Raw genomic sequence first — 23,025 nt, 5'->3', positions numbered from 1 at the left:
ATCAAAAAATTCGGATTTTTTTATTTAGATTTTTTTTTCAGTCTTGAAACATTTGTAGATATCAATTATCATTATTGATCTTTTAGTGCAAGTCCAGACGCATAGTTCATAGTAAATTTTTATCATAAAATGTTTGTACATTGTGCATAGCAATCTAGAATGTTTTCTAAGTCCCTTCTCTCCCCTTTTTCATGCAGTTTTCAAACAGCATTTTCTCTTTTTATAAAAAGAAAACTGTCACACATGATAATAGAAGTTTTACAATGACAATTAGAAATCCTTTCGTACAAATTTCGTTACTACTAGGTTTCAACTCTAGCTGATCTGCCCCCCCCCCCATCCCCTTCCCCAGCTACTACCACCAATCATTCATTTATACTTCTGGGAAACATTGGTGCTACTATATTTCCTAGAATCATAATTTTTATACTTTTTTCAAGATAAATTCTTAAAATTTGACAATTTTCTTATCAGCTCAGAGTCGACTAAAGTTCTGAAATAAATCCAATTGGGGTGAATAAGGCATTTGTTAGTTATTTAATGAAATAATACTTAAAATGATTGAATAAGTAAACGAATTGAACTATGTCACTTTGCCCAGCATGCACTTGACTAATTTAAGAAAACGTTAAAAAGAAAAAAGTTCTTGACTGACAACAAAATATTAAAATATGAGCACCATTTTTTATAATTCTAACTGTTATCATTTTTTAATTCTCAATGTGTTCACAATTTGGAACCGTACAACGCTTTCGATTTTGTTAATACTTATTGTTAACTGCTTGACAATCTTACTTAATGTTAAGCAGTGTTCGTTGATTTTAAGCAGCTTGATTTAAGTTATGATTAAAATCATGATTTAAATTAAGTAATTTATTAAAAAAAACCCGTTGATTTAAATCAAGAAATTGTTTTAACAAAAATCATTGATTAAAATCAGTTGATTTTATTTTTATTAATTAAATTTGAATTTTTAGAATGTATTGCTCTAAATTTAACTGCACTGCATTATACAATCTTAACTTCAACTGGCTAAACTACATAGATTATTCTTGCAATATTGCTTTTATTCCAAAATTACGATTCGGTGAAAAGTATATATAAAAAATTGCATTTTTTCTTATACACCATTACTTTAAGTAAAGTAATTAAGTAAATTTATTAAGTAAAGTAATTGTTTAACACATTATTTTACACTAAAAATGTACATGATGATGGAAACCTTATCATTTAGCCAGGGGTGCCCACCAAGGGAGGAGAAGGGGTCATGCCGCAGACTGATCCATTGAAATTTTTAGGGGGGTTGTTTTTAGGAGTATTTTTCTCAATTTTGTGGAGCTCTTGATAAGGGGGGGAAACACTTCGTGACATTTAGGGGGGGGGGGTGCTCTTTTCCTTTAGAAGGAGGGGCACCCCAGATTAAGCAAAGCGTCAAACAAAATCGCATCTTATCTAAACGTTATAACCTATTTATGAATCTTAAGAATTTATTGAATATTTAGAGAACTAATGCTAATTTTAAGAGTAAGCTAAAAGGTTCATCAGTTCAGGCTGGTTTATGATCAAGTTTTAACAATTGCCTTATTCACCCCAATTAAATCTATTTCAGAACTTTTGTAGACTCTAAAAGCTGATAAACATAGAAAACTGCCAAATTTTAAGATTTTTTCTTCTAAAAAATATGAAACATATAATAATAGGAAATAGGGATACCACTGTTTCCTAGAAATATATAGTTGATGGATTGGTGGTAGTAGCTGGGGGAAGGGGGGGGGGGCAGAGCAGCTAGATTTGAGACCTAGCGGTTGATAGTCAAAATTTGTTCTGAAGGATTTCTAATTGTCATTGTAAGACTTCTATCATCATGTATGACAGTTTTCAGTTTAAAAAAAAGAGAAAATTATTCTTGAAAACTGCTTGAAAAAAGGGGGAGAAGAGACTGGGGGAAAAATTGTAGATTACTATGCACAATGTACATGTACAGACATCTTATGATAAAAATTTATTATGGAGTATGCCTCTAGACCAAAAGTTCAAAATAAAAATTCTTATGAACCTTTTTTTAAATTTTAAACGTTAAATTTATTTTGAATCATACATTATTTGTGTTAAAACTGGTCTACTTATACCTATCATTCAAACATAGCTACTGCCATAAAATGAAAATAGCTAAAAAGTTACTGTTTCACCTATTGTGTAGGAAGTATATTATGATTTTAAATGTAAAGTAGAGTTGGTTGGGGTAAGTGGAACCCCTTTTGAGAATAGTTCGCTTTTGAAAACTTAGGCATAAGTTTTGAAGCAAAAATTTTAAACTTATTGTCTTATTTTATCTTATATATTATTAATAAACAAAAGTTCTTCATTATTTTCTAAAATGCTTTAAATATTCTTAACGATTATATTTTTTAAAAAATCGGATGGGGCTCTCACTTACCCCATAGTAAGGGCAGGGCCGGCTCTAGTAGTTCTGCCGCCCTAGGCGATATTGACTAGTGCCGCACCCCAATCACCCCCATTGAGTAATAATAATCATAATATAAAATAATAATATGGGTTTTGCATATCCAAGCTGTGGTACACACTTCAAGTTGTCTTTTTCATTAATAAAGTAGTGCATCTTATATCACTGAAACGGATGTTAATATTTTCAAAAGACTTTTAAACCAAGCAATTTGCCGCCTCTAAAATTAAATATATATATATATATATATATATATATATATATATATATATATATATATATATATATATATATATATATATATATATATATATATATATATATATGCTTTGCATGTCCAAGCACTGATACACACTCTAAATTATTTGTACTTTTAGCCTTGAAGCAGTAAATCTTATGACGCTGCAACAGATTTTCATACTTCCATATTTGGCGCCCCTAAAATCTGCCACCCTAGATGGCCGCCTACCCCAGGAGCCGGGCGTGAGTAAGGGGTAAATGGGTCACCCCCTTTAATTTAAATTTAAATGAAGCATATCTAAAAATGCGGTGCGGTACATTTTTAGTGTGAATTATATTTTTGTAAATGCATCATCCACTTATAAGATATTTACTGTCTTTTAAATCTGTATCAAGGAAAATTTTAAAACGAAAAACAAAGCAAGTTTATTTGTGAAATTTATTGAAAGTCTATAGGGACATATATTTTACTTTTACATATAAAGGTGTGTTTAATGGACGTTATACAGTTGATTAAGATCAATTTGAGTAAATTTGCCAAAATTATAAAATGAAAAAAATAATTGGAAACACTAAATGACTGCGTCTTTGTAAAAAAGAACCATTATCGTTTCATCCTCAGTAATTATCCCAACATCATCTGCACAATGCCAATAAAAAGTGTCACTATTTCTATTCGTTCTTGAAAATTCAACACTATTTTTAATTTGTATCATCAACTTCCAACATTAGACCTACTTAAATCGAACGTTTCACAAATACATAATCATTAGCTTTAGCAATTTTTAGCTCAACTATCAATTCCTATACTAAGTCGTCATAGTTGTCTTTTATTTCAAATACTTAACTTACTTCGTCAAATACTTAATCAGAGTTGCTCTTTATTTTGAGAACCCCATTATTATATAGGGGACCCAATTACTCGATAGTGAGGGGGTAGATATAATACCCACTTACTTAGTAGATGGGTATAATACCACTTACCACGCATAGCAAAAATGTACGGGGTAAGTGGGACCCCTCCTCTTAAACATTTATTAATAATATTTTATTCAAAAATTCTTGTTGCTGTATGAACTTTAAGTTATACTATAAGTGAAAAATTAACTATCATAAAAATAATAAAAACTAACCTTGAAACACTTCTTTGAAAAATGTTGCTTGAACTCGCAAAAAAAAAAAAAAAAATCAGAATTTTTTTTTTTTTTTTTGACTAAGTGCTATGACTTAGAAAAATTTCACGAATCCCAAATATGTGCTAAACCAATTACTGTGATGGAATTTAACATGATCTGTGCAAAAGAGTTTGAAAGAGTTGAAGAGAGTTTGAAGAGTTGTTTATCCATATTTCAGTTTTAGAGGGGTGACTCACTTACCGCAGTGATCCAGTACCCCAACCAACCCTAATCTACAAATGTTTCAAGATTTAAAAAAAAAAAAACTGAATAAAAAAATCCGAGTTTTTTGATTCAAATAGAAAATTAAAAAATCACAAACTCTGATGTTAAGTAGTCATTTCTAATAACCTTTATCATTATTACAATAAAAATATTTTCATGTAGAATTTTAAAATAGAAAATGTTTCACATATGAGCGTCTTGCAGACTAAAATGTTTGAGGGCTTTTTTTTTTTTTTGTATTTGATGTAAAACTGAAACTCATATTTTAAACTGATATGTTCATCATTAAATTTGTTGTAAACGAATTTGATTTTTTTTCCAATTAAAAATTTTTGTTGCTCACTTTTAATTAACTGACATTTTTCACCTTTTTCACTTTTTAAAGACATGATTATCAACAAACTAGTTTAATAACTTTTATTCTATTGTACATAGTTATTTTTCACCTGGCATTAATTAATAATGAATACTAAGTGTAAAAAGTAAATGAATAGGAAGAAAATAGTTCTATTAATACTTTTTTATTCATTTCTAAAATATTTTTTACCGAAGTTTATTGAGTACTTTCATTAGTTGAGGTTACATTATTTTTTTTTTTGTTCAGAGGATTAATTTTACATCCTCCAAATAAAACAAATACCAATTCCCAAGAACGTCCAATGTTTGTCGTCCAATTTTAAATTACTCTTTTTATGAATCGTAGCTATTAAATATCCTAAGTCTATTTCATGCAAATGCACAATGTATTTATTCGGAATAACCCAAATGAAAAAACCTTTAATAATGCTCTACCTTATTCTTGTCTATTTGAATAATTTTACTATTACTAACAATTGCAGACGATTTGAATTTTATCATGTTAAAATATTACTGAATTTGAAAATTTATTTATTCACCCATTTATACCAAGAGTAGCCAAAAATAATGCATTCTTCTTCTCTTTCCTTTATAAGATTGCACCATCTAATGTAAATAATCATGCATGTAAATGAAAAAGTCTATTTTTCATTTTTTGTCCGTTATAAACGCTAAATGTAACCTTTTTAATTCTTCAAATATTTATATTTTGGCTAATTATAAAGAATAAATGAATACGGAACAAAAAAGAAGACAACATTAAGGGCTTTCAACCTTATTTTATAATTAATATTGATTGATACTCATACATGTGTTCGCTAGATGGCAGCATGAACGATAAGAAAATCAAGTAGAAAAGCGAAGATATTGCACTATTTCACCCTGACGCTTTCAGAATCTTTCGGTCCCTAACCGAACGTTATTTCGGCTGCTTGTTGACAGTAAAAAAAAAAAGTTTCAATAACCATTGCCAAATTTTGGTCATAAATATACTTTATAGCGTTTACGCATGCTTTATGACGTCATATATATTTTTTGGCTCTTCAAGTATCAATTTTCAAGCTTAAGCGAGCCTAATTTTTCTCTTTTGCTTGCTGATAAGTAGCTTTTTAATTTAGGTTTAGAAAAATATGATTTTGTTCCCATTTGATATCATTTAATGCATTTACAACAAAAATTTCCTTTCCAAAATATTAATTGGCATCAGCATGGGACATGTTTGTGATTTCTGCAGCAGGAAAGGTTTGAAGATAGAAATCCATTACATCATCTTACGAAAATTTTGACTGCGAAAGGATTTTCGAGTAATGTTTTAATCTTTTCTTCTTCCTGATGGTTTTTTAATGCTTTTTGCATTCAAAAATGATGTAAATTTTGTCTACGTTAGACAACTCTGTGCATTTATTCGTGCAGAATTCTTGCGATCTTTAAGTGCAAGTTGCAAATTTCAGAACCTTACAACTGCTCTATTTAATAAATCGCTTCATATTTTCACGAAATATCTCAACGCATTTCTTCATATAATGAACTAACTACATTGTATTTCTCTAAAATTGAAAATAAAAACCATTTTTCAGTCATTTTTAGAGAGGATCAATTCTAGCTTCTTATAATGATTACTTTTGGTTGCAGTTCCAATAATTATCTGGCATAATTTCAAGGTTGCATTATGATTTTTTTTAGAAAAATGCATTTCCTATTTAGGTTACTAACTTATCAATCACTCAAAAATATATATAATATGTTTTATACATGCAAAGTGTTCGGGTGCCTAAGTTGGCTATTTTTATAAAAAAAATTACACAAAACTTGAAAAAATATTATTTTTCTTCAGAAATCTTAGAAATGTTGCTGCAAGAACCTCTATTATTTATTTATTTTTCTTATTTCGTATATTTGACTTCCTTAATGTTTATATGTTGTGTCCTTGACCCTATTTCAAATATGGCAATGTTTATTTTCATTCTATAAGCCATACTGTATGAAAATGTTTATATGTAAAAAACTATAACAAAGGAAAATCGGCTATTTATTTTAAAGTAATTTATATTATTACATCGTATGAAAAAAAATATTTATATATATTGAATGAGTAATAATAGTAGCATTTCCTGCTTAATATATCTTTTAAAACTATTTATAAAGTAATTTTATGCCTTCTGCAATCTTTTAAGTTGTAATTATTTCTGTTTATTCCACAAGGAAGACATATAAACTTTTTTTTTTAAATTATGTCATGTAATAAAAACAGATCCAAGATTAGGTTTTCAATGTCAAAAACCTGTTTTTGACATGACATGTCTAAAACTATCAAAAATGTCGAAATCTCAAAAACTTCTGAAAAGCTGTCAAATTTAGTCATTACAACATAAGATTTCCCCAGTCTGAAAGGGATTAACTATAATTTATAAATCATTTATATCAAGTTAATTGAAAACTGAATTAATTTAAGTTAATTTAAAATGAATTTCATAAATTTTTCCTTTAAATTAATTTTTATGCTGTAAAGATAGTTACAAATTTTAAAACTGTTAAAACTAGTTTATAAAGTAGCTCATTTTAAAATAGGAATTGTTTACAAGCAATCAAGGCCGTCGCCAAGTACATTTGTTTGGGGGGTTGTTGATACTGATTTTGCCGACTGACTCCTGACATTTTGCCGACAGATACATACACAAGTAATATACATATACAGGGTGGCCCACAAATAACTGACGGCAAAGTTCATTTGTGCATAATTTGCATTCAAGATTTTCTTTAGTGTTGGCAACAATGATTAGTTTTAGTTTAACTCTATGAGCAATAGCGCAGACGATTTTTTGAATTAAAATCTGTTTTATTCTTTGCATTATCAAGATGGGTGCTAAACAACGTTTAATTTTCGAATTGCATTTAAAAGGTAAGCGGAATGGTGAAAATTTTAAGAAATTGTTGAAGTATTTGAATGTGTCAAAAAGATTAATTGAAAAAACTTTAAAATAGTTTAAAGAAACAGGTAGTGTAGAAATACGGCATAGGTGGGAGAAGAAAACTCAGTGTACGAACAAAAAATAAAAAATAAATAAATAAAATGTGTTTGCGATAGAATTCAAAGAAATCCTGCACAATCTGCCAGAAGAATTTCATGAGACCTTAATTTTTTAAACAAATATGGCTGAAATCATCATAAAACAGGATTTAAAATTAAAAGCTTACAAGAAAATTACAGTCCATGGATTAACAAAGAAGAATAAAGTTGAAAGACTACGGAAGTGCAAAGAGCTGCTGAAAAGACATGCTGCTAATGAGAAAAAATTTTCGGCTCATGATAGGCAAAATAACAGGATTTATGCAACATCAATGCAGAATATCAGTTCAACTGAAAGAATTGTTCAGAGGTTCCAGAAACCATTTTCAGCAATGGTCTGGGGTACTATAGAGAGGAAAACTGCCCCTTCTTTTTATTGAAAAAGGTGTGAAAATGGACAAAAGTAATTTACAAAAAGTATTAAAATCTTACGTGATTAAAAAAGCCCAAAAATTATTTTAAAAGGATTCATTCACATTTCAGCAAGATTCGGCACCCGCCCATAAAGCAAAGATTGTTCAACAGTGGTGCAAAAAGAATTGTTTATTTCCGCACAGGGTTGGCTTTCTGCCAGCAGAAACTAGTTTTTGCCGTGCCAGTGGCAGAAACTGGTTAAAACCGGCAGAAACTGGCAAAAACTTAAAATTATCTTAAAAACTAAAGTAATTACTAAATGATATTTGTTTAAGTAAACTAAAATATTAAACTTCATTTCATCATTGTGACTTCAGGCTTTGTTGGATAATAAAAAAAGAGAGACTGCAGGCTCCTTCCCATTATTGTTTTTGCTGGAGACAATTTTGGACTTTATTATGGAAAGATTGGTTTTGGGAACTCTTCTGTAAAAATTTCTAGAGACAAAGATTTTATCCTATCGTTGTTGACGCGAAGAAAAGAAAGGGGGGGGGGTCTCTCCCGAAAGAGGGAAATTAAAGTTTTTAAAACACAGTTTTAGGCTACATTACAAGGATCTATAAGGAATTTTGAAAGATTCAATGAGGAAATTCGGAAAAAAAAACATATTTTATCCATCCAAAATTTTAAATTTACGCCATAAGAATATTTTCTGCATAAAAAAGTTTTCATACTATATGGTGAATTAATTATATTACATAAGTAAAGCATGCTTTTGGAAGAAAAATATCTCACTGTAGTGGTCCGTTTAGGTATCTCTGAATACCTTGATTCTAATCAAACATTTCCATAGCTCACTAATAAGGTTAAAAGCATACGAATTAGGAGACTTGCGTTGATGCAGATAGAGTTCGTAATGTGAGTCAGAGACCATGATAGTAATGAAAGGTTAGAAATAGCGGGGTTTGGGAGGTTCTCCCCTGAAAATTTTAGAAATTGTTATTCTGAAAATGAAATTTTAGACAACCTTTGACTATTTTAGGATGAGAACAGGCTTGATAAATTTTTCGAAACTGAAGGCTTTAAAATGCGATTTTAAACAATCTTTGGAACCATTAGGAGAAAGGATGGGGCTCAAGGGTGCTCCCGGTGCAATTTTTGTGAAATTAAAGTTCCATAAGCAGTCATAGACCACAGAGTCATATTAAAGAAAGAAGAGGTGAATGACATCTTTTTAGTATTGTGGGAAACAGTGGAGTTTAGAGACTCATCACAGAAATTTTCTGAGATTGAAGTTCGAAAAAGGTATTTTTTACACAATCTAGGATGATGTTCAGAGGCTGTCCCTCGGAAAACTTTAAGAGTTGAAGTCATAAAAAATACATTTTGTAAATAACTTTGATAGATTTGGGGCAGTTGCGTAGCCGGGGAAGGGAGGAGGGGGAGACGGAGAGCCCCCAGATGCGTGGACACTTCTAGTCTAGTGTCCGATCGTGGATCCAGAAGAGTGCATAACTTATTTCAGAGACTTAACAGAGCCTAAAACTTTGTTCTTTGTTCCTCAATTTCAGGAAGTTTGGGGGCAAATCCCTAATCCCCAAGCATTTCTTTTCCGTCTTCAAAATCAGGGTTTTTGAGTCTTAAATTTAGAAAAAAATTCGGAAACACCTTCTCCTCCTCTCCCTCATCTAACAAAGGCAAAGATAGTTTTACAATGTTTTTAGCAGGGACACAGCTCTCGGACACTTTATTCCTTCTCCAAACATCACCAAAGATACCTTGAAAAAAGTTCAATGTTGAAAGATTTCCGTCAAGAACCACGGTACCCGATCTCTTTCTTTAAAGTCATGGAACATAGTGTAAAAGTGTCTTTCAGGCCTTCCCATGTCTGCCTAGTCAGAAACTAGGGCTCGACTCTTTAGGGGGAATGGCTCGGAATCAGAGTCATAAGTTTTATCACTTTTATGGAGGGAAAGGGGCCCGGAAATCAAACCGACAAGGGACCAGCCTTGGAACCAATTTCAAACAATATCCTCATCCCCTTATGTCTCTACACTTAACCTAACTTCGCTACTGAAACTTCCCAACTAATTGCATTCTGCTCTTTTTACAAGCCATCTAGCATCTATGGCAGCAGTTGAAAATAAAAATTCAACATTTAACGAGTGAGGATCAATTTAAAGAACAGTGTTAATGGTCAAGAGCGTCAAAATTGTCTAACTCTGTCTGATGTACACAGTGACTTCCTATTTATAGACAACTGAAAAAAGAAAAAAGAGAGCTGTTTCAATTTTTAATGTTAAAAAAATTTTCTGAGCAAGTTTAAGTGAATTATTAACATCATTGTAAGTGAAAAAATTCCAGTATTTCTATCTCCTAGTTAAGTTTTAATCATATTGCTCATGCATAGATTTTGAGGCTATTTATATCTTTTTTAAAATACCCAGATTCAGAAATAGGAGTGTATAGGAATTTTAAATTAATTAATAATTAAAAGCTGTTATTAATTAGCATAATTTATATTGAAGCCTATTTAGTGATTCAATGAAAAATAATTGCTGTGATAATCTCTTTGAGGTAAGAATCGGTGTGTCCTCTGAAACAGAATCTTGGCTACGCCACTGGATTTGAGAAAGGGGAATCGAAAATTTTCCCCAGAAATTTTTCGAATTGTAATTCTAAACATCAAATGACAAACAACATTGATGTTCGGAGAACATGTTTATCAAGTGATATCTGTTGGAATTTTTTTCTAAACCGAGGTCTTAAAATGCGATTGTAGGCCATCTTTGGTTAACGAGGTTCATAGACTCTCTCTCTCAACAACTTTTTGAAATTCAATACCGAAAAACAAAGTTTCAGATGACTTTCGTTGATGTCATAGGGCCTTCCTGCAATCATTTTTTAGAAACACAACTTTAGGTTACATTTGATTACCAAGAGGTAAAAGGAAATGGTTAGGTTCTAAGATCCCCTCCGTCCCTCCCTTTTAAGCTACGTCCCTAATTCATTTTATTTATTTAAAAAAAAAGGAGTGATAAATCCTCCCCTGATTTTTTTTTTCAAAAACATTTAGCTGTTTTGGTTTTCCAAGGCAAAATTTTCTATTTTCACCCTAATGTTTTTAATTTAAGGTACAAAATTCTGCAGCCCTAAAAAAGAAAAAAAAAACATTTTAGACTGAGATAATTTAAAACTTTTATATTTTATATTGAGGTAGGGTCAACTTTTAACATTTTGGATAAGGTGGTATTATGCAGTGATAGCTGAGATACATTTTTGCTCTTTACTGCCTTTATCTAAAAATCAAGAATCCTGAATGGCTGAATCTCTCGATAACTTTTATTTAACTTTGTTACCGTTAGAGCTACTAGTGTGACTTTTCATTACAAAATTTTGAATATTTTCCTTTATTTGAAACATATTTTGGTGGTCTTTCCTCCACTTTATTCTGATTTTCGTGATGATATTGTGGTTTATAAAAAAGTAGAAGTATAAATGTGCAGATTGTCCTTTGAAAACTGTCATGTTTGTTTATTTATCCATTTTTTTAAACTGAAGCTTTAGTACGGTGCAAATAGACTGAAAAAAGGCCTAACCTCAACATCCAAAGTAAAAGTTTCCCGTCAACTCCAAATTGTTGTATACTGTCCACATATTATTTGGTAAAAAGTTACACCGTTTTCAGCATCGAGTTTTGGGGGGAGGGGGGGGGGAGAAGTTGGTAAATTAGTAGTTTTTATCAGTTTTTTCCGAAATATTTAGAAAACTATGGGGTTTAGCGCGAAAAGTGAAATATACAAAATAATCTACACTAAATTACGAACAAAATGGTCCTAAACATTATTTTGTAAAGTGAACGGTTGCAGAGTTACAATAGGAGAAAAATAGAAATATTTCGTACTTTTTTAGATTTTTCGGAAAAAAATTCATTATCACTCAGGAAACTAATTTTTTGTATGAGTGTTTTATAAAAGCAAATTGCGATTTATGGGGCTGGTGGTATGCTTGTGATTAGCCCTGGAAGGAGCGACAACCTCACCACCTACTCAAGGGGCTCTACTTTTAAGGGAAAAGAAGCATTCATGGACCGTGGTTATATAAATCTGCGGCAACTTTCAACTGCAAAACTTTCTCTAGACAATGCCGCAATAAGAATGAATATATTTTAAACATAGATGATTTTAAATTATAAAAATTCATAACAATTATGATTTATAGTTATATCATTTTTAATAATAATATTTTTATTATAAGTGCAGTTTTTGAAGTTTTTTTTTTCAGAAAATAGGCATATTTGCCTGTATATTACAACCATATTTTATCAAATTTTTTGACGTTCGTAAACAAGTTCAATACTATTTTTTAATAAAAATGTAGAACGTTGAATGTGACATATTGTGATGTAAAGTATTCACCAGGATTCAGTCCTCTTCAAGCATACCACCATCCTCTTCTAGATCTTCGTCTTTGATATTAGTGCCCCTGTTATTACTTCCTAGACCTGAGCAATTACTGCACATGCTTGAGCAGTTTAGACCACTACTTCGGCACTCGCAGTTATGGACGCATTCGGCTTTTTAAACGCGCTCGCGCACTATGACGGAAAGTAATTCCTAGGGACTTGCAGAAGGCATTGTTGTAATTGGTCTCAGATATTCACCAATCTTCTTCCACCCCCACTGAAGGTAAATTCTTTTCCTCATCCAGCCGCTGCTGAACTGGTGGTAGGTTCTATATGAATGCTGCGTGGTAGCTGTTGAAGTGAGGGTAAGCCAACTGGAACAATGAATGTATGGGCTGCTTTGCAATAGTCTGCAAGTTACATTGATAGCGACAGCTATCTAGATCTTCAGTATTCTTTGCTCCAAACATCGCAAGAAAGAAATACTTTCTTGCGTCAGCCACCGCACGGAGGTCAGCTTTGGAATCGTTAAAGACTTAGAAGCTTCGTACGAAGAGCGTTGTTGGCTTACACTTTCCTATACGGTGAACTGTATCCCTTTTTGTAGAAGGATGGTACAATGTCACATCCTGTGAAGGAGTATATTGCAAAGAGTACACCCTTCATATCTCCAATGTTTCGCTAAATGTCCGAAACAGTGCACACCTTCTCCTGCTGATTGTCTTTCTTTGGTACCACCATTTTCAATTTGTTTTCTGATGGTGTGTTAATATTCAACAAGACTAGTAAGTCCATGTCATCACCGATCACACAAGCTTCAACTCCATTCTTAGCTTTATCGATCGCTGTTAAAACTATAAATAAGTCATTGTTCACCCGATGCTTGATGAACTGTGCAACCGCCTCTTTGCAAGTACATTGTCAGGAGAGAAATTAGGCCCATTTTGTTCTTAGTGTTAGCTAGAAATTCACTTTGGTTGACAGTTACATCGATTGAGTCTTCAACTTTGACTTCAATGTTAGTCGTAGAACGTGATCTACATAATTGTTCTTCATCTTTTGTGTTTCCTTGCTCGTATTCATCAAAAACAAGTTGCTGGCCTATAATGAGCAATTACGTAATTTATGTATTGCTCACAAATCTGTCTGAAGGTAGCTGGGAAACATCAGAAAACACGATGAAGAAGGTGATCTTCATCAATGATGTAGGATGCTTTTTCTAAATAAGGGGTGATTCATTTGAATCTGGAATCAAAACAGACACCACTAGGAGATTTGCTCCCCTTCCTTATCAAGCCAGATTTGTCGACCAAGGTTGGCGGATATGCACGTAATTCGAATTAAAATACAGTCGAGCCCGCTTATTAGAGTATCGGTTAAAAGAATATCTCGCTTAATGTAATGCATTTTCAATGCACCAAACAAATGTAATGTGGTTGTTTTTATCTCGGTTTTTGGAATATCCCGCTTATTAGAATATTTTTTCGTGGCAAAATGGCTATTCACTTAAGCGGGTTCGACAGTATTTCTAAAAGTCTCTCATATTTTCTTACCGTGCACACTATCCGATGTAAAAGAGTATTAGGCAGGGGTGCGTGTGGATTCAAGTAAAATTTTTTGAAGGCAGTGTGAAATTTTCTGGAACTATGAGGAAGCTCGACCCTTCTCCCTCCTCAGTAAAAACTGTTCAAATATGCATACAAAAATCATTTAAATCATTGATGAAAATTTTTTTTTAAGTTTTTTTTTTTAAATAATTTTTCAGTTTTAGAATGTGTTGTCAACTGAAAAGTTTTGGAAATTTCTGAAATTTCGGATCACAAACACCCCTGTTATTAGGGTTCACACATACAGTGGTGTTGTTAATTATCATAGACTTGGTAATAGAGGCTAAAGACTGAACAGTTAACTTTCTTTTCAAGTGTATCTCTGAATGTTTTGTTCTCAATCTTTTTTGAAGCTAGTAGTCTAACTTCAAGTGCTTTATCGCAGTTCACGCAAATTGCAGAAAACCGGTATTTCTACGTTTCTAACTCCATGTGGTGCCTCTTAGTTACTTTTAGACTAGAATACGACTGTACAATAAGATAAATAAATACCTTTGTGCTGAACAGTAAAGTAAGACAAAACAAAGTATTAGCAACCCGAAGGCAATCTTAGATCAGTTCAAACTTGTTTACTTGTTATCGGTTCCACGCAGGAGAGATTCTTGTTTTTTCGTGCAATATATCTTATAGGAAAGCTTATTTTGCGTTAGTTTAAATTCAGTAGTTGTGTTTTGATGAATAAATATTAGAAAATGCCAGTTTCTTCTAACTTGAACGTTAATTAAATGTAAACTCCAACTTGGTGTGGTAAATCAAGATCCTATTCATTATTTTCTCCTGAGCAAAGTACCCAAAAGGTTAGATTTGTAACTTTTAAATATGAAAATGCTGATTTATTTTGAAAAATTCAGTCAGTAAAAGTTTTAAAAATCTGAAACATTGAAAATGACGACTTAAACTGATTTTGCCGACAGGATGGAATCTCTGGGAAGGTGAGACACTCCCTTCACCCCCCCCCCATAGCGATGGTCCTGCAAGTAATGTTATCAACCTAAAAATCGTAGTATATCAGAAGTTGCGCATCATGTCTTTTATCTTGTATTAATTCTCCTCAGTGATGAAATATAAATTATTTAAATATCTCTGATGATACTACTGTTTTTATTCTTTTATGATACACTTTTACTGCAAACAAATATAAATAATCTCTGTTTATAAATGAGCCAATATTTTCTTGAAATAGAATCAAATTTATTTATCTAATATAGTCCCATGTCACTTTGTGCTTCAACTATTGCGGCTTCACTCTCACTCCCCCCCCCTTCAAATTTATTCATTAGCTTTTATAATTGTCTCAGGTTAACTCTTTCCTTTAAAAAAGAAAGGGAAGTTCTTATCAGGGTTTTTTTCTTTTTTAAATCATTGATTTGAATCAAATGATTAAAAAAAAAAAAAAAGAAAAAACATTGATTTGAATCAAGTGATTTTTTTAACAAAATCATTAATCAAAATCAGCTATTTGAATAAATTAATTTAACATTTTCAGAATGTAGTGCCCTAAATTTAACTACAAAGCATTTATACTTAACTTCCACAGACAAAACTACATAGATCCCTCTTTCTGTGTGTGTAACAGATTTTTCACTCTTGCAATATATTGCTTTTCCTCCAAAATTAGTTTAGAAAAAAATAAAATTTGCAGTTTTTTGAAAAAAATCGTGACTAATATGGTTAAGAAAACTAATTGTTCAATATATTAATTTACACTAAAAACATACGTGATGATGGAAATTTTATCTTTAAGCAAAGCATAAAACAAAATTATATCTTATCTAAGCACTACAAAACTAAGTATTATCTAAGTATTGAAACATATTTTGGTGGTCTTTCTTCAACTTTACTCTGATTTTCGTGATGATATTGTGGTTTATAAAAAAGTAGAAGGATAAATGTGTAGGTTGTCCTTTGGAAACTGTCATGTTTGATTATTTATCCACTTTTTTAAACTGAAGTTGTCATGGATTTCTATAATGCACTGCGACTACTTTTTTTTCTACTTTATTGGTTAAAAAAGTGTTTGAAACATATTTCAGCTGCTTTAGTAATTTTAATGATGTACATTTTGGAATGTTTCTAAATGATATTTTAAGATTGCATTTTCTTCTGAAATTTTACAAAAAAAAAAACATTTTTTTTCACTGGCATTTCCTAATATTTATCCATCAAAAGACAACTACTGAATTTAAATTAACACAAAATAAGCTTTCCTGTAAGGTATATTGCACAAAAAACAAAAATCTCTCCTGCATGAAACCAATAACAAGTAAACAACTTTGAATAGATTTAAGATTGCCTTCGGGTTGCCAAACACAGGTTAGTTTTGGCAGGGATGCCATGCTTAAAAAATTATCGCCTCATTGGCAAGAAAAATATTTCAATTTCATGCAAAAAATTGGATGCCGCCAAATGGGGGAGAGGGATATATCACATCTGTAACCACTGTTTCTTATGAGAATATTTGGTTGAGGGGGAAGGGGTGGATTTATAAAAATGCCAAATATTGCTATCTGCTTTTAACCGTTGCATATTTACTGAGGAGCATAGGCGTACGCATGGAGGGTCACCAGGGATATTGTGGTACTCCCATTAGCACATAGAAATGAAAGTTAATACCAAAGTGGCTAAAATTTTACATTTTTAGGTTCATCAATTTCTTACCTCATACGCTTCAGAAATGCTTTTTCACTCACAATAGTTGAAAAATTTCCTTAAGCAAGCAAGTGTGGAAGCCTTTCCGAGCGTAATTTCAACCTCCTGGTACAGTGGTACCCCCATTTCTGAAGTTCTGCGCATGCCTATACTACTGAGAAATGTATATCTATATTATTGTGTTATATTAAAAGAAAATAAATATATTTGTAAATGGCCTTCAACTACTTGCTTTTTAACCGTCAATAGGGAAATAAGGCAGAACACAAGTGGGGGAAACAGTGTAACCCAATTGCACTTATTTCATCATCAAACAGGGTACGTTTTTTACAATTAGTGGTAGTGTGTAAGAATTGTGTGCATAGTTTAATGAAAAATATTAAAAATGAAGGTGATAATTACAATAACAGGGGTCTCGCCAGAGGATATTTGGGTCCGTTAACGGACCCTTCACAAAAATCCGATCAACCAAAACGGACCTTTCACAAAATCCTGATCAGCCAAAACGGACCCTTCACAAAATTCTGATAAACAAGAACGGATCTATCACATATTGTTTATTGAAAGAGCAAATCTGAAAGCAAAATAACGCATATTAAACCTAAACCGATAAGATTTGGAACCTTTTTTAAAGTCAAATCAGAGGGATCAGCTTATACAAAATCTACTAATTTTGCAAAGAAAAAAAATCGGCACTCTTGTGATGCTCCTGCAAGCGATAAATTGCTACTGCCAAATGAATATAATGCTTGTATGTTTATTGGAAAGAAATTAACAGCTGAAAATAAGTTTGGTTTTATCACAGCTAATTAGCAGCGGTGTTGTTGTAAACTTTTCTGAAAAGGCTTTGGTAAGCGCTTTTCTGCTTCCCCCCCCCCCGCTCATGATTTAATAAACAATAATAATAATATATATCAGCGAAATGAACTTAGAACTGCAAAAGGGATAGTAAAGGGTGGGGGAAAAAATATGATCGCTTCAGATAGTGTTACCAACTTCAAAATTATCACCATTTAGAGTCTGGCATTAAACCTTTATAATGACTTGATTAGAAAATATTATCATTTTACCAGCTTGTCAATATTTGCGTTTTTATGGTGCGGTGTGATGTTTAACTTATTTTTGGAGAAAATTATATAGGTTTGATTTTTCGATGCTAACAAGGATGATTAACTTTAAATAAACTCTTTTACTTGCCGTTTTTTCTCTTTAGATGTCTACATTTTTAAAAATACAATCTTTTTAATATCCGATATGAGAATCATATTTTGTTCTTTTTTCAAGCTAACTTCGCTTTATTAAGATGCAAATAAATGAAAAGGCTCTATTTTTGTTTGAACACTCATTTCAAGTTTTTAAAGCAAAATTCCATTTTCTTTTATGAGTCAATTAAAATGCTGAATCGATGGCCGTTTTTTTTCTTTGTTTTATTTTTTGCTTCCTGTGTCCACAGATATTAATGATATGTTTATCATAGCACTCTAAAATGCAATTTTAAAATAATTTTACCAAAAATATTTCTTTTACAAGCCGTTTTTATACTTTTGATGCCTTTACTTTGAGAATAGCGATCTCTTTGCATCTGCTATGGGAATCCGATTTTTTGAAGTTTAGAACGCTTTGTTAAATGGTAAACAAATAAAATATCTTTTTATTTTTGTTAAAATCACGAAATTTATAATTTTTAAACAAAATTCTGTGTTTCTTTAAGAGTGTCTTGGGTCAAAAAGTTAAATGCTGAACACTAGTCTGATTTTTTTATTTATTTATTGTTACAATTATTTTAAATGCTGTACAGAAATATTTTTAGTATAATTTAACATAATGTAGAATGGTAGATAAGTATTGCTACTTGAGAGAGCGATGCCCTTCCCCCCTCCCCCGCCAAATACTAGAAAAACACCCCAGAATGATATTCTCAACATAGAAGAAGAAAACACTGAACTTTAAATTTTAATGATGCAGTTTGTGCCCTCTCTAAATTCTAAAAATTCGTTTTAACATATTTTTTGGTGAGGGGGGGGGGGAATTATTCGATTTTTCACAAAATTATTTGATTTTTCACAAAAAACGGACCCGGTGAAAAATCCTGGACAGACCCCTGAATAACATCTTAAAGGATCTTTTTTTCACACATTTTGTTTAATATATTTGGAAAATATGAGTGTAATGTAGAAAGATTGTTATTTTATGCATAGAGGTTCTAATTAGTTTAACAAGCATGGTTAAAAGGTCATAATTAAGTTTTTTATACACTAACTAGGAAACCATTTGCTTTACATAAAGAAACCTATTTCAGGGAAATTTCACTTCTTGCGGTGGAGGCTGGAAAGTATTAACTGCAAAAAACAAGGGTTGACTCCAGCTTTGAAACTGAATCTACATCATACCCTCAGTTACAACTCAGTTCAGTGTGTCTCAGCAAAAGTAGAGTTGAAAGGTTTTAGAAAAACCAATATAGCCCAAGTAGTGCAGCATCAATTAAGACAGGATGGTGACAGAACCTGGAAATCAAGGAATCGTATTGACTTTGTAAAATTAAGTGCAGCCATTCCCCGTGCATTATCCGCCGATTATTTGTTTTTAAAGAAAAGTGTAAAATTAATGAGGTGCAAATTATATGCTGCCGCATATTATTAGTGCACCTTTTTCCTGTAATGTTCAAATGTTGAACCTTAACTTATTAACATACCCGGATTTACTTATGAAGACTGCATATGTGCTTGTAAGGCTAATTATTTTACGTAGCATGAATTTTTTTTCCATGGGTTTCATGCCACGCAAAATAAAAAACCTTACAGACAAAGAAGAAACCCTCATCCCTGCCTTAGAGTACTTGCTTGATTGTCTTAAAGTTATAAGCATACAGGTGTTTTTGCAAATTCATCAAAAAGAGATGCAACTTCCATGTAAGTTCAGGTCCTACAACAGGGTAGACAGATCCTGGGATAGACGACCTGTGCCTAGGGATGGCAAAAAAAGGAAAAAGAAATGAAAAGCGCAAATTTGTTCCTTAGGTTTTTTTTCCTTTGTAATTCAAATCTATAAATTTCTTATCAGACCTGTACTTACATACTCCTCAGAAACCTGGACGTTGACTCAAAACAATGAAAATGCCTTTGGTGTCTTTGAATGTCGCATTTTGAGGGCCATCTTTGGAGGAAAGAAGGTTGATGGCATTTGGCACAGGCGGTCTAATTTAGAACTTTATCCTGCTTTCAAAGAGCCTGATGTGGTCAAATTCATAAAAAATCAAAGATTCAAATGCGCTGTCCATGTCATAAGATTAAATAAAGAACAATCAATTCACAAATTTTTTTGGCTAAACCTACAGGAGTTAAAACAAGGCAATCAACCCACCTTTCTGCAACTATTGTTGCCAGAAAGGTATTTATCTTTTATTGTGGTTTATTTTACTATAATAACCTGGAGGTTTTTCTATGCTATTTTATTTTGTGTGAAATTATTCAGAAAACTATTTTAAATTTGTATTTTTAGATTTTATGTGTTTTTTTATTGTAAAATTTGTTGTTCGCAATATATTTTCTGATTGAATATTTTCTGCTTTCAGTCATGATATTAAAAGATGATAGAGGGTGGATAACAATTCAAATACACATTTCGTGTGACATTTGATTGTTTAACCCTGACTTCTTTTCATTATGGCCATGAGAGATTTGATTGATACCGATTGTGGACTGAGTAATCCTCTTATGAAGGTTGCCAGCCACTATACTCAAGAAAAGAGTCACCAGGTAAAATAATACTAGGACTTGATTCTTAAGAATATGGATATTTTTGTGTAATATTTTTATATGTTTCCATTTTTGAATTGATTTTGTGTCTTTAGTTTGAAATTTTTTTTTTCTAAATCAGAGTTTAACTATATGTATTTTATAGTTCTTTTGCTGGTAGATTCTTCAAATTAATCATTTTAAAATGCAATTATAACAATAGAATTTTGTCGTTTTTCATGCAAAATCATTTTGAATTTTTTGTTTTGTTTTTATTTTGAGACTTTTCAATATTATTCTCATGCATTTTAGGCTGGGCAACCTTCAAGTGCATCTGCTTCAGATCAAGTAAGTTATGTCAATTAATATTTATAATTCTTATAGAATAATTTTTAAAGATGCCTTAAAGATAAATTTTCTAATCATAAACAAATTAATGTGTAAAGAAAATCTTAGAATTTTACGAAACACACATAGTGTTATCAGCATAATAATTAGACCCTCCAACCCATGTGCATTTTGAGGAAGCTTTCGGAAGTTTAACACTATCTTCCTCCTTTCTGCATGGATGGACTTTAGAATGAGTGTAATACATAATTCCAGTACTTTCAAAAATATGGAGAGGCATGGACTCACAATTTACCTAATACTATTTATTTGAATGATAATTTACAGATATCTATTTACAGGTGCCTTTTGTGCTCATTCTTATCATCCTTATATACTGCAGTATCCCTTTTTTGCCTTTTCTACCGGCATTGCAGCACTGAAGGATCGAGTTCCACTGACTTGAGAATGTGCTGATTCATATTCAATTTCCCCTTGGTCTATATAGTCTTGAACATCTTAATTTTATATATAGTTTTTAAAAAAAATTCATTCATGGTCGATGAGTAGTTAGTTTTTGAAATTTCCTAAAAAGCAATTTGAAGCTCCCTGAAATCCCAAAACACATGTCTGCAATCAGTTACTTTGTGCATTATGAGCGTCATGCTTACTACTGTTACTAATCATTCTTTTTCATTTTGTACTATTACAATTCTCATTTTGAATTACTACTATATGTAAATGATGCAGTTTTAATAAAACTTATTGAAATAAGGTTAAATTGCAGTTGGTGAAGGAGTTCCTTTTAGATTCAAATGAAGTAGAAAGACAAGCTCCGGATACATTTAACATGGAAGGATTGCTTCACCAAATGTCTGAAATTGATGAACTTTATCACAGGTCACCAGGTAAATTACAATACTTGTAATTTTGTTTTAACAGAACTTCATTTCTCCTGTTAGGCACGTTAACTGTAATTAGAGCTTAAAGGAGAAGAAAAATGATGTCTAAAGTGAAACCTGTAAAATAACTCTTACTTGTTCCTTTAAGAGTAATTGCTTGATGCAGGTGCTGTCAGCCTCGCTTAATCAAATATTGTCAGTTCCAAGAAATATTATTCGACTGGAGGGAAAGGGGGGGGGGATTTGATAAAGAGGGGAAATTTTCTTTACCTTTTTAAATTGACAACATTTTTCTTAAAACGTAATAATAATAATAAATCAATAGCTATATAAAGGAAATAACTAATGTTATTTAGAAAAAGGTTTTGAAATAAGCTAAGTAAACAACAAAGTATGTTTAATAATTTATATATATATACAATAAAAACCTGTAAAGTTGACTACTTTTTTCAGGCACAGAATTAGTCCTATATCATATGAATCAACCTCTATAAGTTTACTCTAGTAGTTTTGCAACCCTAGGCAAGGTTGACAAGTGCTATTCAAATACAAATCTGCATGGCTGTATTTAAGGGAGGGAAGGCGGGGGCTACTGCCCCGATTCCTCCACAATAAAGGATCCCACAATAAAATTTTTACAAAATATTCTAACTTTCATGGTTCAGCAAATTTTACGTTTTTTCTCCCCTATAAATTATAATTATAAAAATATCAAAATAATAATAATAATAATAATAATAATAGCAGTAACTTCAGGATTATTTACTGTTAAAGTGCTGATCGAAAATATCAGATATATATAGCTATATCAAAATATTCGGATATATATCAAAGTATCAGATATTTTCGAAAATATGATGATCTTTTCGAACCCTGATTAGGGGCCTCCAGTCCTTCGTTGCCCCGGGGTCCCCACACTTCTGCAAATCTGTAATAAAAAGGAAATAAAATCCTGACTTATGTCCCATCCTTAACACTATTTTCCCAGTTCGAATATTCTAGATAGGGGCAGTTCTCAAAAGGTGGGAGCAAACACAGACTTCAACTTTGAAGCTTCAACACCAAACAACTTTCATTTTAATTAACTCTAAAATTTTTGAGGTAAATTATAATGCTGTATAAAGACAAGAATTTACATAAATTATGGAAAAAAGCTCTTCAAATGCCCTTAAAAAATATTTTCTTTGCTAAATGGCACAATTTTGGACATACCAAAATGTTAACTGAGCAAATGTACCATTAAAAAAAATTTTTTTTAATTATTTCCATACGTTTCAAAAAAAAAAAATTAAAGGCATGAATCTTACACTGAATATTTTTTTGTTAATATTTTACACAAATAACAAAAGTAAAGACAGATTATTTACTTCGTAAACGAGTTTAGAAAAAAGTAAGTTTGAAATTTGATGCATATCCAAAAGTTACGATCTTTACAATGCTATTATTTGAGAACTAAGTATATGATGTTTTCGTTTTAAAGGTATTTATCGATCCTCAGAATCAGTTTTTAATTGTTTAA

At 31.6% G+C, this 23,025-nt stretch overlaps 1 protein-coding gene across 1 annotated transcript in view; it reads left to right on the top strand.

The window, feature by feature from the left end:
• The first annotated feature begins 5,648 nt into the window (after nucleotides 1-5,648).
• The window catches only part of LOC129225224 (peroxisomal targeting signal 1 receptor-like), an 83,279-nt gene continuing 65,902 nt past the window's right edge, over nucleotides 5,649-23,025 (top strand). The window contains exons 1-4 of the mRNA XM_054859797.1: nucleotides 5,649-5,765; nucleotides 20,115-20,298; nucleotides 20,590-20,625; nucleotides 21,392-21,512. Of these exons, the coding sequence (XP_054715772.1) occupies nucleotides 20,206-20,298; nucleotides 20,590-20,625; nucleotides 21,392-21,512 (250 nt within the window). The 5' untranslated portion in view covers nucleotides 5,649-5,765; nucleotides 20,115-20,205. The remainder of the gene's footprint in view (nucleotides 5,766-20,114; nucleotides 20,299-20,589; nucleotides 20,626-21,391; nucleotides 21,513-23,025) is intronic.

Source organism: Uloborus diversus, chromosome 6 (assembly GCF_026930045.1).
Source record: "Uloborus diversus isolate 005 chromosome 6, Udiv.v.3.1, whole genome shotgun sequence".
Lineage (NCBI taxonomy): Eukaryota > Metazoa > Arthropoda > Arachnida > Araneae > Uloboridae > Uloborus > Uloborus diversus.
This window is presented reverse-complemented; position numbering and strand designations above follow the sequence as displayed.